This window comes from Crocodylus porosus, unplaced genomic scaffold, assembly GCF_001723895.1.
Source record: "Crocodylus porosus isolate Cpor-Errol unplaced genomic scaffold, CroPor_comp1, whole genome shotgun sequence".
Classification (NCBI taxonomy): domain Eukaryota; kingdom Metazoa; phylum Chordata; order Crocodylia; family Crocodylidae; genus Crocodylus; species Crocodylus porosus.
The window spans coordinates 3055983-3072063 of record NW_017728921.1 but is presented as its reverse complement, the minus strand read 5'-3'; the positions used below and the strand labels follow the sequence as shown (position 1 = coordinate 3072063).

The 16081-nt window shown below is 38.5% G+C and overlaps 1 protein-coding gene across 1 annotated transcript; it reads left to right on the top strand.

Annotated features, from left to right (window-relative positions):
- Positions 1-36: 36 nt before the first annotated feature.
- Positions 37-15529, top strand: PPP1CC (protein phosphatase 1 catalytic subunit gamma). The gene is made up of 3 exons (XM_019538774.1): positions 37-184; positions 12641-12772; positions 14583-15529. The coding sequence occupies exons 1-3, from the start codon at positions 130-132 to the stop codon at positions 14819-14821; spliced, it is 426 nt and encodes a 141-aa protein (XP_019394319.1). The 5' UTR covers positions 37-129; the 3' UTR covers positions 14822-15529.
- The last annotated feature ends 552 nt before the right edge of the window (positions 15530-16081 follow it).

Sequence of the window (16081 nt, the reverse complement as noted above, 5' to 3'; positions counted from 1 at the left end):
CTATAAAGGGGTCCCGGTCGCGCCGCGCCGCGCCTGGTATCCGTGCGCCGCCACAGCTCACTGAGGAGACGGCGGCCATTTTGTTCGGCGCCGGCGCTGCGCGGGGCGAGCAGGGGACGCTCGGGGGCCATGGCGGATATCGACAAGCTCAACATCGACAGCATCATCCAACGGCTGCTGGAGGGTGAGGAGGAAGAAAGGGCGGGGGGTGCTCGCGCGCGTTCCTGCCCCCCCACCTTAAGGGGGCCCAGATATTGGGGTGAGGCGCGTCTGCGGGCCCCTGTTGCAGCTCGGAGCTCGTGTGACAGGGGCACGGCACTGTGCGTGCGGGGAAGGAGCCGCGTGTCCCGGCGCCCTGCCCGCTGGGATTTAACTTGCCCCCACTGTGTGCTGCCAAAAGTCCCCGAGGATTTGGAGATAGGGCAGTCCGGGGGGCAGGTTTCTCCCACCTTTCTTGTTGTTTTGCAGCATTTGTGTGAAAATAAATGACCTGGGTGATGCAAAAAGGGGTTGGGGGGTGCTGTAGGCACAAAGAATAAGAAATAAATCTGTCTTGAGGGGTCTTCCCTCTGCACCAATGCCCCGGGGGGTTTCATAATGTGTGTGGTGTCTCTATTAACCGAGGCTGAATCTTGCTGCCCTTTCCCGGGTCCGTTTTGGCTAAGTCGAGTTATTCGGAAGTTATTTTCCGCACAAGTCTTTATTATCATTCGTGTTTGGCTGCTTTTTCCTCCTGAAACATCCGTGGTAGGTGTAGAGACCTCATAAGTGTCTTGGAAAAGCCAGTCCTATTGAATTAGTAATGCATCTTCTTGGTGGCTGGGCTGTCGGGGAGGCTGCCACGTGAAGGTTGCTCTCGGCGTTGTGTACATGAGCTTGCTAACAAGATCCTTCAATATAGCCACTTAACTTGAACCTTTTATTCCTGCCATTCGAGAGTTGTTTTGGGTAACCCTTGGCACTAATCCTGACTCTTCGTTAAGACTTGAAATAAAGTATTTTCACAGACTTTGGGGCTGGAAGGGACCTTATAAGATCATCAGGTACAGCCCCCTGCCCTGGGGCAGGAAGTTGGCTGGGGTCACAGGATCCCAGCAAAGTAAATGTCCAAATCTTTCTTGACCCAAGGGCCAGGAAGTCAGCTGGGGTTCAAAGGCTCCCAGCAAGATCAATGTCCAGATGTTCCTTGGATGTTTTGAATAGCCTTGTTGTTACTGTCTATAAGTATGAACAGAAGTATGAATGCTTATAACTATTAATGGCAGTTCCCACGTCAACTAGTTTTATAGATTTCCTAGACATTTGGGCTGGAAGAGACCTCATAAGATCATGAGGTCCAGGCCCCAGCCCAAGGGGCACCCCTCTTGATGGTTGTTTAGCATATTGCATATTAACACCTGCTTGTATTACAAACTATACAGCAATTACTTGTCATAACTTGATTACTGTTCCATGCATAACCTCAATAATGTGGAATTCATGTTTTTATTATGTTTTTACAAATGGAGAACCAAAAGACCTGTTCTTGAATTTGTTTTAAATGCAAGGAAAAAAACTGTGATTTTTAGAATCGGGATGGGACCTGCGTGATCCACAGGCAGGAGGTTATTGGGCTCAAACAAGCTCAAGGAGGTGCTTATATTGAAGGATCTTGTTAGCAAACTCTTACAGACAGTTTTGAGAGAGCAATCTTCATACTCCAACTTTCCCGAAGGCCCAGCCAGTAAATTATGTAGATTACAAGGTAAATTGTGTGTTGTAAAATACACTGTGTCTATAGCTTTGATTGTTTTCCCCCCTTTTTTTCCTCCCTCATAAACTTAGTGAGGAGTATTGGCATTGCCATGTAGTTGACGAGCTTTTTATATACTTTAAGTTGGACAGTTGCACTTTTAAAAGTTGATGTAAATAGTCTTTATACTCTGCTTCATTCAGTGGCTGTTTCTTAATTTGTTTTTTATCACATCCTTCCTTCCCCACTTCCTCTTCAAAAATATTCCTTGTTCTTGGAACAAATTCCTCCTCCAGTTATAACTATAGTTTTGGTAGCATGACTGAACTTTCATGTAACTGCTAGTTTTCATTTGGGTGTACACACTGTAGTACACCTCAAAATGAGATTTCCTTAGATGTGTATGCCTTCAGAGTAGGTTCTCCCTTGACTAAATGTCATAGTCCATCACTGTGAATGCTACAAAGCACTCTCTTTAGTAACAGGACATTTCACATGTTTGATCTCAGACAACATACTCATGCATTCTTGTAGGCAATAGGTAGTGATTTTGGATAAATCTGTTAATAAACTTTAAAGATATGAATGGGGAAGTTTGAAGCTAAAAATCTTTAAGAGCTAATTAAACCTAAAGTTAGTGAAGAAACTTCATGACACTACATCAAAGTGCTGGGCCATAAAACATTGTTTTTGTTATTTATAATACACTTTAGTCTTACGCTATTTGTCTGAGATCTAGAGTAACATAACTAGGACAAATCTACTTCAATTGCTAAAGCACAGTAAATTTACTACCTTGAACTTCATGGTTTACTCCCAATTTCCATTTAAGAAAAATAGGTGCCAGTAATGTAGCTGTTATTTCTGTCTCAAGAAAAAAACCAGCTTTTGTCATGACAACTTTTTTATGAAAATGTAGATTGTAACACTAGTTGAATATAGTAGTTATGCAGTTTTCTGTGATGTCTGTGTAATCTTGGATCAGGTTATATTTTTCACATTCAAAATATACAAGATTGGCAAAACAAATTTAAATGTAAAACAGAGATGTACTTTGTCTAACATTCCGCTTGTATTTTGAAGCATCCCATTAATAGACTTAGATAACGTACAGTGCAAATACTTAATAATATGCTTAAATGTATTTTAACTGTCTAGTACAAATCACTTGTAGTTATGGGCTCAGGATTCTTGTAGGTAAGTTAAACATCTGTTTTTCTATTAAATATTTTTCTTAATAGTTGGCATAAGGAGCTCATGTTGAGCCGAGGGACAAGACTATGATCCATCAATCTCTTATTTAGAAGTTAATTTTTTTTTAAAGACGCTTTTCCAGTTTTCCACTGGAAGTAGCTAAAATAGTCCTTTATTCTTCCAGAAACTGTCTACAGTTTAGTATTACAAAGCCCATCTTAAATCATGCTTGCTGTCTTGGTGTACTTAAATTAAAATACAATATTTAGTGATATTTCTTTCTGTAATTGACTTCCTGTATTTCTCTTCCCTTGTTCCTTTGTTAATGAGGCTTGTTCTTTATTGAGGATACTTTCCTGAGGACAGTTTATTCTTGTTTATTCCCATGTTGTGAGAATATTTCAGTAACTCGCATAGCCAGTGGTCTTAGCTGAATTAGACTAAGGGGGAATAACTAACAGAACTCTGCATGGAAGAACAGTGTTTTTTTAAATGTTCTCAGGAATTACAGATGCACAAACACGTGTGCAGTGGTGCATTAACATGTTGTCTTCATAGCCATAAGAAGGGGGAAGTCATGGTCTTTTCAGTGGCAAGAGGAAGCATATAGACAACCAAAGTCCACTTGTAAAATAGCCACTTAAGTTTGCAGCTGCTTGTCTCTGCTAAATCAAAAAGTCTGGTAACTGGAAAGTTCCCTTTAAATCAGTTCATAATATGTAGACAGGTACAAGAACAGATTAGAAAATGATTTTGAATGGAGTTGAAAGAAATTCTAGGCGTCACAAAATTGAAGCTGAGACTTGAAAGGGTTGTCTTTTTCTGTTTTTTATGGTTTTCTATAACTTCACCCTTCTGTTTAATGTATTAAATGCATTAACAACCTGTTCCATACAGTACAAGAAGCAGGATCTTATTTAATAAATGTTGCTGTATAGTAATACAGTATGTTGAAAATTAAGTACTACTTGCTTGTCTGAATGCTGTGCCCAAGCAAAGTAACACCACTTATAAGGGAAAAGAAATTGCAGAAGATTAACTGATAGTGGCTAGAACAACTGATCATGCTAGTAAGAGAGAAATGAATACCCAAACTTAGGTACACCTGGATTATGTCATCTGTTACTGAAAATCTTTGCATTCTCTAAGCTATAACTTTCACTGTCGCTACCAGGGGCTAGTTGCAAATGTAATGAACCTCAGCTAGGGAAATGTAGGTGCGCAGTGCATTTCAGACTGCAGTGTTTTTTGGTGAACCAAGGTCCTGGCTGTAACACTAAAATCTACCAGAAGATTATGAATTCTTAAACGGGCAGAAATTAACACCCACAGATTTCTATTCCTGGTAATGCCTCTTGTATGGCTCAGGGAGGCATCCTTATGATAAACGGAGAAAAGACGACCACCCAATTGTTTCCTGTTTTGATTTTTTTTTTTTTTTTTTAAAGGAGTGGGGAATAAATAGTAGAGGGAGTCTGGATAATTGCAGTTAGCAATGTGTATAAAGCTCTTGCCTTCCTCTTAAAAGAAAGGCCTTTGATTTTTTTTATAGTTTGTTACCACTAGATCTATGCCTGCCTTGACTAAAAGATAAAGGAAGAAGGATTGTATTGTGGTTAGTGGATGGGACTGGGGGATTTAAAGTTCAGTTCAGTTTGTTGCTGTGACAAGTACTATATAATTTGGGCAAGTTATTTAACCTCTGCTTTGTTTTCCTAACTGCTAAAGAAATAGAATTATATAAGTTAGTATTTCTCAGCTTGTATGTAGCTGTAAGACTTATTTGTAAAACTAAATATAAATATTTTATAATTTTGTCAAGGAATTGAGTTCTATATTCTTTATGAGAGCAAGACTTTAAATATGAAAAGGGCAAAGATACTTAGATTTCCAAACTTAATGCAGCAGTTAAAATGATAATGCAGGTTTCCTGGGAACCAGTCACCAAGAATGAGAAGTGTTATCTTTCACTTTGCTGTGCTATCAGTTGGTCTTAGTTCATTATTGAAAGTAATCTCTCAGAGAGCCAGTTGTCAGCTAAATTGTTCTTGTAATATTTAGCCCAGGTTTATGGATGTTAATGTGAATATGAACTTGTTTGTTTTTCCAAAAGCTTATTGCCTGTTCTGAGGCTGCCCTGGTTTCCTCTTAATACTTGCTGGGTTTGCTTGTTTGTTATGTTTTTTTTGTCTAACAAGTATTCCTATTTCTAAGTAATTCTAAATGAAAACTAATTGGGCAAGATTGGCACATGCAATAATTAGTCCTTAATTAACAAAGAGCATTCACTATCCTAGACCATTTAGTTTGCATTGACTCTTGCCCTCTACAGTGAATGATGCTCTGCTGAAGTATAGCAGCCTGTAATCCTTAAGTCTTCAGCAGCTGAGAATCCTGGTTTCCGTTCCTGCAACTTTGCAGGCTTGACTTCAGCTAGGTCACATCCATCTGTAACTTGCAGGAACTCTTGTCATATCTGAGAATTTTGGATTAATGGCACAGGATGAGGTGCATGTTGCCACTTATACTAGTCTCTGACGGAAATATTTTATATTCTGCTAAATGCGAACTTTAAAGTTAACTAATGCTATTAAGAGCTTTAGTCTTCTCAAAAAAGACTGAACTTAGAATTTTCCTTCACAGAGGCTTATGCACCAAGGAGCAACTCTTCAGCTCCGTTCTGAATTTGCAATGACTTGGGTTACGTTGAGCACTAGTTACTTTAATGGTTCAGTGCTTAAACCTTCTGAAAGTTACCCTTTTTGTGTTTTGATACACTATTGAATGTTAACCTGTCCCTATGAAAAATAAAAGAAATCCATATATTCTGTAAATGCTGTACTGGTGTCTCCACATCGTATATAATTACTTAATAAGCCAGCATCAAACTTGTACTGCTGTTGCCAGGACAAGTCATTTTGAGTGTCTTGTTATCTAACCTAATATTGACAGCACCTAGCTTGTATTACATTTGAAATAATATTTTGGGTAGAGTTCTTGTAAAAAGATTTCTGTCCAGCGTCCCACTATTCTCTTTGCATCTTACTCCTTCTGAGTGAACCGATTTATTCCCAGCATTAATTATTGTAGGGCGTGTCTTCATCAGAGGAATGAACTACTGCATATTGAACTGGTAGGATAATATTAGTAAATAACAGTGGTGGAGTGCGCCTGCACTATCCATTCTGTCTTCCAGTTGCATTTTTCTTGTATATACGTGAACTCTGAAGACATGCTACACCCTGGATATTTTGAAGTCCTGAAACAGTGCCTTGCAAGAGACTTGTGAAGGTCTTGCAAGAGACCAAGGGGAGTTTGACCCCATCGTGATAAATGCAACATTTTCCTGCATGTACATGTCTGCTGGGTTGGACATGACTCGTTAAGTTCATTTGTACCATTGTGATACAGCTTGGGTTCTTTTCTTCCTACTTTGACTTCACCCTCTGCTGGCCTGCTGCAGCACTGCATTCTGATCTGAGTTGACTCTGCATTCATTTCAGAGTATGGGTATGTGTTTGACTTTTCCACAGTGGTCAAGGCACTCTCTAAAAGAAGTATGCAAACCAAGAAGCCTAAATAGAAGATCTCTTCTTCAGGAGGGGATTCTAAATTTAAGTGAATATCTGCCCAACAAGATCAGGAATCTGTTGGTACATTTCTTATGGTCAGTGGTATATAATGCTGCAGTAAACATATTGCTTAAGACCAGATAAAAATAAACATACCTGGAATGAACTAGTTTTTCTTTCAGCTGATTTGTTCTTACCCTGGACTACTGTCAATCCCAGAGGATTTTTTCTAACCTGTAAAGATGATGATGATTCCAGTCCCTCTGAGAAAATTCTAAGTTATACTTCTATAATACCATTGAGCCTATATATAAAACTTTCTTGGTGATGTCTTTTGTTCCTTTTAATGGGACTAAGTTATTTGTAGAATCCGTCAGAGAAACCTTAAAGATTAATTTTGATGGACTGTCATCTGCTTTCCCTGGGTCCCATTTCCTTCACAAATGGAAGCAGACTTGTACAAAAACAGGTAACTTTTCAAGCTAAAGGATAGTCTCAACTGCACCTTTTAGTTTTGAAGCCAGGAAGTCCTTTTCTACCTTCTCAGGACATAGATGAATGCATCCTTCAGCAGTAAATCCAAATAACGTAAATTTGGCCTAGAATTCAAGACTACTAAAATAATAAATTTACAGAAAAAATATTTTTAATTACATTATATTAAAGTTCTGTCTTAATATTTGTTAAGAATAGGTGAATGCCATCAGCTGCAACTTTTTGTTACAAGTTTTAGTTATAAGTATTACTGAATGCTTACAGCATTTCAGTCTAAGCCTTTTTATCTCTTTGAATTCAAAGTTTTTAAGATGTGGGATGCACAGTTTTTGGTGTACTAGTGCTTAAAACCAACTAATGCAAAGTAAAATCTGTTTCTTCTTTGAAGAAATCATAAATGTAACTCTGTGTTAATCTTTGTAAAACAAAGATTAACTATAATACTGGAAGTGTTAATTTTGCTCTGTAGAATTAACTTTGATAATTTTTCCTGTAAACTTGTTCTTCATTGCTGCTGGATATTTGGCATTTTGGATAGCTTGCTTGTAGCTCACAAAAGGTCTGGAAAATTGCTTTATGGCTGAAACAGTTTCACGTACAATAAAACTATGGTAACATACAAAGATTTAACTTTTGTTTACACGCTTCATTACTTGCTTTAAACAGTTTAACAGAACACTTGAAATTTAGTGGTAATTCTAGTGATGTCATGTAGTGTCAGTGATCAATGCTAATATTACAGTTAGTGAATAATGTGGAAGCATGTGTTACTTGAACGATAACCTTATTATAGCTCTGATCTTTGGCCTGCAAGGAGTTTCCATGCAACTGCTATGCAAACAGGAGTTCCATTTCAGGACACTTTAGAAAAAATAGGAATAAAGGAGGAAAAAAAAAAAAGAACCTAGATTTTGTTCCTGTTTGAGGGTATAATTCTGCAGCCCTGTCCACGCTAGAAAAATCAGTGTCTATGGCATTAATTGTTACATGGGCATAATTGATGCCCATGTTGCAAGCACTGCTGTAGGCTAGTGGTTCTTAACTTTTTATTTTTTAGACTTGAATCATCCCTTGTTAGCCTCGCTGGCCCTGGTATGACACTTGGCCCCCTCACGTGTCAAGCCTTTGGGACTTCATCCCCCTGACGTTAGCCAACCGTAGCCACAACCTGGTCCTTTGTTATTAGACTTGATTGCAAGTCAAATACAAGTAAACTGCTTCCAAATTAGAGTTCCTTCCTACTCTGGGTCAGTGCCATACCACAAGGTGTGCTTCATCCCTTAATTTTCTCCTTCAAGCTCTAGCTGATGACTTGGATGCTTGCCAGTCACCTGCAGCCATCTCCCTCAGGAGCTCCTCTCCCTGCAGCCCACAGGACCATTGATCTCAGGCATTGGTTTTAGTGCCCCAAAGCCCCACTCGTTCCTTTTAGGTGGCTCCCTGTCCATACCCAGGGGTTTCTGATTTGACACTATGACTAACCTCCCCTTCTCTGCTCCAGTTAGCCAAGCTGCTTGCAGTCTTTACTCCTGCCCTGCCTGGGGGCTGCCCTTTGGCTGCTTATTGCAGTGGAGCTAGTTCCCCACAGCAAGCTTAGCTTTTTCTTTAAAGTAACAGGAGCCTCTGGCTCTATGACAGTACTAATAGTACTGATGTTGTGCAGTACCCTGGGATGCTCTTGAAAGAATCTTGCAACACGCTGGTTGAGAACCACTGGTGCAGGGAGTATTCTGGAATGTGAGACTTGTACATGTTACTTGCTTTTGGAAAAGTACAAATTTTCCTAGTGCTGATTTGGTTTCAGAATAGCAAGTAAGCTACTCAAAAACAGTGAAACAAATCACTTTTGTAAAGATTTGAAAATGAAATTTAATTTAAAAAAATCCCAAAGATGACATACAGCGAAAGACTACTGAATCAAGCAAGGAAAAGTGTCTAGGCTATAAAAGCAAGTACCTGTATTGCTGCTGGTAGGTTGCTGCAAAGTGTAAACATGCATTACTGGCTCAATTCTTCCTGGGCTAAAACCGTAGCTCATTCATTTACTGTTTTGTTTTGTTTTTTTGTTTAAGCTATATAAAATCAGATTGGAAAACATTACACTAGAGTAAGTGGTGATAAACTTATTCTAGGCTATAGCACTCTGAGTCATAGATAATAGTGCTAATTTTAGCTTTGATAAGAACTTAGTAGAAAACAAACAGCCCATGCTAATACAGAATTTTTAGAAGCCTTATCTTTTCTTTTCTTTGACCTTGTCCCAGTCCACTGCTATTGAGGAAATTTATCATCTAAAAATAGACTAAAGATGACAGTGTATCAGCTCATTAAGTTCATTCAGACTATTCTTTGCAACTGATGGCTAAGACTTTGAAATGAGCGTTTAAATTATTCTGAATTCAGATGCCAGGTGGGTCACATGCAGGAAATGACCTGAGTAGCTGACACAGCTGATCTAGAATGTATTCTTTATATATTTCATGGTTCAGTAGGTAAAAGTCTTACTCTATAGAAATGGAGTGGGTGTGTCAAAATGCTTCAACTTCAAGTAGGTGTCAGAGCCTCAAGCAACAATGCTGAGTTGGTCTTGCTTTGCTGAGAGCAAACTCCTCTTTGGGAAAGGGTCATTTGCTCTATTTTTCCAAAGATTCATATATGGCATCAAGGCATCTCATCTTCCTGGGAGGAGTGTACTAAAAATTGCTGGGCCATTTGCTGTGAAGTGAGACCTGCTGGCTTTATACCCTAGGGAGTGGAGGTTACTACTTCCGGTGTCCCTCTCTGCTTTCTCAAATGCTTAGTGCTGCTCTCCTGTAAGCATCTTTGAAAGCTAGTAGTCGGACTCTCTCCAGAACTTGGAATTTAAATTTTTCTGTCAGTTGTTGAAACTCCATTTCTCCATGACTGTACTGCAACTCGAGAATTGACTTGTATACATAATTCCTTCCTTGTTAATTTTTTTTTTAGTTCCCTTTTTAACCCAGGTGCAGTAATAACTTCTCACTTGCTTAAATTAATGCTTCAAAAACTTGGTCTCCATTATGAATATAATCTATTAAGAATAGACATTTCTTTGGTCCTGTCTGAATTCCGCCAGTTCTATCAGATTCCCCCAGCCAGGGGAGCTGTAATGTAGAAAAGTTTGTGTTAACTTCCAGATTCTTGACATCATTCTAGGTAAGCCTGCTAACTGTCTAAAAGTGGTAAATTTTTGCCTCATTTCTGTCAGGGCTACAGCTCCCACTGGCTTAAGTATCAGAAAGACTTTTTTAAACCTCTGTAAAAATGAGGCAATTAGGCTTTAAGAAATTGAAACCCCCAAAACTTACTAGACTACTATTTAAGACACAAGGGCAACTATGATGGATACCTTTCTTGTACACAAGTTGAAAGAGAACACATGCTTTCTTAGCAGGATCACTCTCATTATGGCTGTCACTTTATTGCTTGTTTTCAAAGATGTGAGTTGCTGAAGAAGTGTGAAGAAAAAAATCAAATCAGGAGATCAAAATGCAGGGAAGGCTGGCTTTAGTGGCAGTATAAATGTATTTAGGACAGTTGAACTGAATTGGAACCCTAATTGTTTGTCTTAAGAAGGGTTGGGTCTGGTTTTGTTTGACTGAACTAGCCCTTTCAATTGCTGACGGTCTGTGATTGACAACTGAGTGCCTCTAGACTCTGTAGTTAACTTTAGGGTACACAGAATGAGAAAAGCAGAGCTGAGAGCTCTGAAAATACTGGAAGATGATAATAGCAGAGATGGAGCATGAAATGAAAGTGGCAGGAAAATATCTGAGGCTGGGAGATTAGAAGAAAGCAAGGTAGTGAGAAACCCAAATCCAAAAGAGGCTGGTGGAGAGCTAGAAAAAGCATTAGCTTGTTTTTACAGTGGAGATAAGTTTCACTAGTCTCCCAATCTATGCAAGTATCTAGCCAAATGGCTCAATTTTAGCCTGCCAAAACTCTAAAATCTCCCTGTTTGTGTGAGTAGAGCTGATTCACTCATATTTAATTAAATCCTTTGAGATTGGCAGTTTCAAGACTATGCTCTAAATTAAAAGGAGTGCTTTTCAAAGTGAATATGCAATAAAGGACTCCTTATCGGGTTAGTAGCCAGGCAGCTTGGTGGTTTTAGTGTTTTGTCAATATGCTTCATGAAACCCAGTAGTTGTATTTTGGATTACCATTGCATTTGCATGTTTGACAAGGAACAAAAGGATGGCTAGTGTTATATATAGCAGGGTTGCAGTCTTGTAGCAGCAATAGTCCAGGAAATATGTGGGACACGGATTATTCTTGTGACTTCGGGGGTGGGGGTGGTCAACTATATATTTGAGAGAAACATTAGACAAGCTGTTGGGCATAAATACACCCTTTTGTGGTAGTATTGTAGTCATTTTCCCTGAGCTTGCTGTTGATGTTTATCATTTTCATGTGAGATGAGCAGCCTCTATATCAAACATATACTTGATTTAGAATCTCACGCATGCAAGCAGGAACATTAAAGGAGCTCCACTTGATGAATTCTTGCGCATTGTCATTTATGTGAGTCTTCAGACAAGGTGACTATTGAAGCAGTCTGCCTAATTCTGTCTTCTGTTTATTGCCCTATAATTTGAAGACTAGTTAACTTCATTTCCACCCAATTATATTAAATATACTACATAAAAAAAATTAGTGGTTCCTTGACATTACACACAAGGTTTGTCTTGGATTTCCTTCTCTTTGGATTTTGAAGTCTTTTTGTTTCTGTGAAACATTTGGTAAACTAAAATGGAGGTTTTAATGAATTGGATCTAATCAGTATAGTAACTGTGAAATTTGTTCTTCTGTTCAGCTTGCTTTTTCTTGTTCCTGAATATTTGATGTTAGGCATATTTATTGAACATGTATACATGAATTGCAGAAGTTTGAGGTGTGGGGGTTAGGGCATAGATCTTGAAATTTTGGCTGCTAGATTAGGTAACCATTCAGCCTTTGGCATCTGAGCCCTTCTCGGGCTGTCTGGGGTCATGATTGAGTCATGTAAGGAATGTTTGTATTAGCAGAATCTTATTTTTCTGGATCTTTGCCCTTCAACTTAATGGATAACTGTGGTGAAAACTATAGTTTGACAGGGTGCAATCTCAGTGGCATTAACATCTTGTTCATAATGAAACCCTATGAGTAGGTCTAGACAGTAATTTAAAGAACTCTGCCCCACTTCTAGCAATGCTGTTCCCATCCTATGATTAAATGGAGGACTTCACTTTCAAGTGTTTGTTCTCAGAAAATGTGCCTAAGCCTAAATGTTCTATAAAACTTAACTTGAAAGGTATGTGGAGCAATGCAACAACACCACACTTTCATTTTGGACGCTGCAGGGTTTTAATTTCTGTTTTCTGCAATTGAATGAGTGTACGCTACTTAAATCATTGAAATTGAGGTAATGGAGGGTGGTGGGGACCTGAGGGAGGGGATTCATTTAACCTAGAGTACACTGTCTAGCCTTGCCTCTGATATGAAAGTTCCATTTCAGGGTAGCCTTGACCTTGTATGTGTTGGGGTTCCTTTAAGTTGCTTGTCCCTTAATTAAAATGGTGCTCCCCAGTTCTTTAATTGTGTTACTTGATTTTGGGTAACTAGTTTATTTTTCTCCTGCCAACAGTGAGAGGCTCAAAACCAGGTAAAAACGTTCAGCTTCAAGAGAATGAAATCAGAGGACTGTGCTTGAAATCCAGAGAAATATTCCTCAGTCAGCCTATTCTACTAGAACTTGAAGCACCACTTAAAATTTGTGGTAAGTATTGTCTTGGTCTGCAACATGGCTTTCCAAGAGTTTAGCTTTGGAAATTTCCTTGATGCACAAATATTTAAGTCATCTATCAATTGACTAATGTATAGTAAAGCTAAGAGAAACATCTGCTTATGATTAATCAACCTGAGTAAGTAGATATAGTGCATAGAAAATAAACCAGGTTTTGCAGGGCTGGGGCTGTCATGTTCTGTGCCCTAGGGCCAGAGCTGTGTTGGAGCCAGAAGGGTAAAGGGGGTGGGAGCTGTCAAGTGACAGGGCAAGAGGGAGGGGTCAGACCACTTGACTTGCTTGCTGCTTGTGTCCCTGCTCTTTGCCCCCTGCTACTGTTTGCCTGCAAGAGGGACTAATTTTAGATGAGCCTTCAGTAATCAGATGCTAGGTATGAAAAATTATAACACATTTATAATTTCCTATGTTTAAAATCTAAGTATGCAGGTGTTCTAAATTCAGAGTAGCCTTGGATTTGGGTCGGTACAGTATCTGGACATGTCTTGGCTAAAGTAGTCTTTACCTATAATTGAGTTTAAACTTCAAATGAAGTAAAATGGAACCTTTCCCTGAGTAAATACTAAATTGGGTATCGAATTGTGTAACTTGAGGCACAGAGCTATAAACTGTCAACTGTATATATAAAAAAAACCCAAACAAACAGTGGTTCACAACCTGTAGCTAACGGGCTGCATGCGGCCCAGTCAGCACACTGCTGTAGCCCAGTGTTTTAAAAAAACAAAAATTTTTCTGCAAGTGTGACACACTGCGGCACACAGAGTGAGAACCAGTGGTGTACAGAGATGCAAGTTTTCTGGAATTTTTTCAGATGCCCTAAGTAGAGCGTGATCTGATTTAGGATGTTTATTTGAATTGTATGTAGTAAACAAAACTTAAAAAGTACCCCCATGTTAATTTTATGTCCCAATAGCTGCAAGTATTTGAACTGATATATTTGATTAGGAAAAAAATTAAATACAGCACACTTAATGTGATTTAAATGATGGAGTCAAATTCAAAGCTTTATGTGGAAAGAAGTTATTTTTATTGGAATACTTGTAAAAATGTAAAGACAATACACAATAGCATGTATTTCCCTTGCATTGTTTGTTTTAAATTTAAGGAAAAAAACAAAGGCACTGCAAACTGACACACTAACTTTAGCACACCCAAAGAACTGTACATGATTTGCCATGCTTTGGTTTTGATTTGACCTGTGTAGCCAATTAGGTGAATTCATAACTTATTTTTTGGTTTGGATTATTGTGTGAATGCATTTACCCTCCTGTTTACAAATCAGTAAAACATATGTATGCATTCTTTCTCTCCCTTCCTAGGGATAATCACCTGAAAAACTTTAATTACAACTTTGAAACTGCCAAGCGTGCCTAATATTATATTGGTATCCATTCATTGTTAATAATGAACTTTATGAAACAATGAATTTTTAGAAACGGAAAATTTCCCAGGGAAAAATTAAGCACTGGAAAATGTTCTGTTTCGGAAAATGTTTGCTCCACATCTCTGCTGATATAAGTAAATATGCGTGGATTTCTAAATAGCAGGTTTTTTAGCCATTGCCAGAATTTCTTGCTGAGTTAACTGTTTAATTTTTAAAATAGTAAAACTTTTTAAATTTGATATCACAGTTGAGCCAACTTAATGTCTAAGTAGGTAACATGTCTTGGCATAAATTTTGGTTCTGTTTTGTACTTTACCGGTCTTCACTGAAATATTTCTCTAGTATCTTTTTGGATACTAGAGGAAAATCTAATTAATGTACCATTTATGAATGCCTTTTTAGGTGATATCCATGGACAATACTATGACTTACTTCGACTCTTTGAATATGGAGGCTTCCCACCAGAAAGCAACTATCTATTCCTTGGTGACTACGTCGATAGAGGAAAACAGTCTTTAGAAACAATCTGTCTCTTATTGGCATACAAAATCAAATACCCAGAGAACTTCTTCCTTCTTAGAGGGAACCATGAATGTGCCAGCATTAATAGAATTTATGGGTTTTATGATGAATGTAAGTAACACTTCTTTGGTGGCAGGGAAAGCTGGATCATTATGCACTTAGTTGAACGATTTACAAAAACTTTCTAGTCTCTGTTCTTAGACGGAGCTATAAACTAACTTAAATACTATTGCATAGTTTAGGTGGCCTATTGGCTTATTTCAGCAGGTGATGTATGTCTCTTCAGCGATCCTGTGTCTTCATCAAAATAGAAGGCAGTGTGCATAATGAGTAATGTTCCTATTTGCTCATTGTTCTAATTTAAGTTCCTATTACTCCACACTGTCAAAGTTCAGCTAGTAAGCCTATCTGGTGAACACTGTTCGAAGGTGAATTACAGGGCAAAACTTTATACTATCAAGATTTTGATATACATATACTATAAATTCTCTGGAAAGTGAGCTGTTCTTTATCTTGAGTATTTTACATGGCACTTACCAGACAGTAAATACAAGACTCTAACTGTCAGACTTTAAGTTTTATATAAGTACTTTATCCTTGCTTGCTCTCTTCTGGAGCAAGCACCTGAATAACAATATGGCACAAAACTGTAATGTGAACTAACTTTTTTTGCACTTCATAGATTTAGTGTGAGAACCAGCCTTTCTTTCTCCCTCTTTGGGAGAGACAGAACATCTACTCAGGTTACAGCATTGATATGTTTTGTGTCTTGCAGAGATCTTGCCAAGAGCTTCCAACAAAAGGCAGTGAGGTCCTGCATATCTTTTTTTAAGTTAGAAGCTATCTCTGAATCCCTTAAAGGAATGGTGGCAAAAGCAGTTTTTGTCTCTGGCTTGTTTTACTTCTAAACAAGTTGAAGTAAAACCAGGTTTTCATCTGTCCTGGTAAACATAATGTTGCTGAGGAATTACTTTTAAACTGAGGGGGATTAAATTAATGGTGGTGTATAATCGGTGCTTGCTATGTGTCTTGGGATCTGAGAGTAGGGACAAGCTAAACTTTACCTGAAGCAATTAGCGTGCCTGTGATGCTGTAGCAATTAGCAGTGTTATGTTAACATTGCTCAGATGATTCTGGATTTGTTTATGGCATTTATTAAATACCTTGGATTTAAAAAAAATTAGACTCAAATTTATGCTGTCTGGCTTCATTTGCATACAACAGGGAGGAAGGACATCGGGGAGATCTAGTTGCAAATTCCTGATTCTGTGTCTTGTTTTGTTGTCCACAGTCTCATAGTTTCATAGTTTCATAGTAGCTAGAGTCGGAAGGGACCTAGGTAGATCATCTAGTCCGACCCCCTGCCTTGGCAGGAAAGA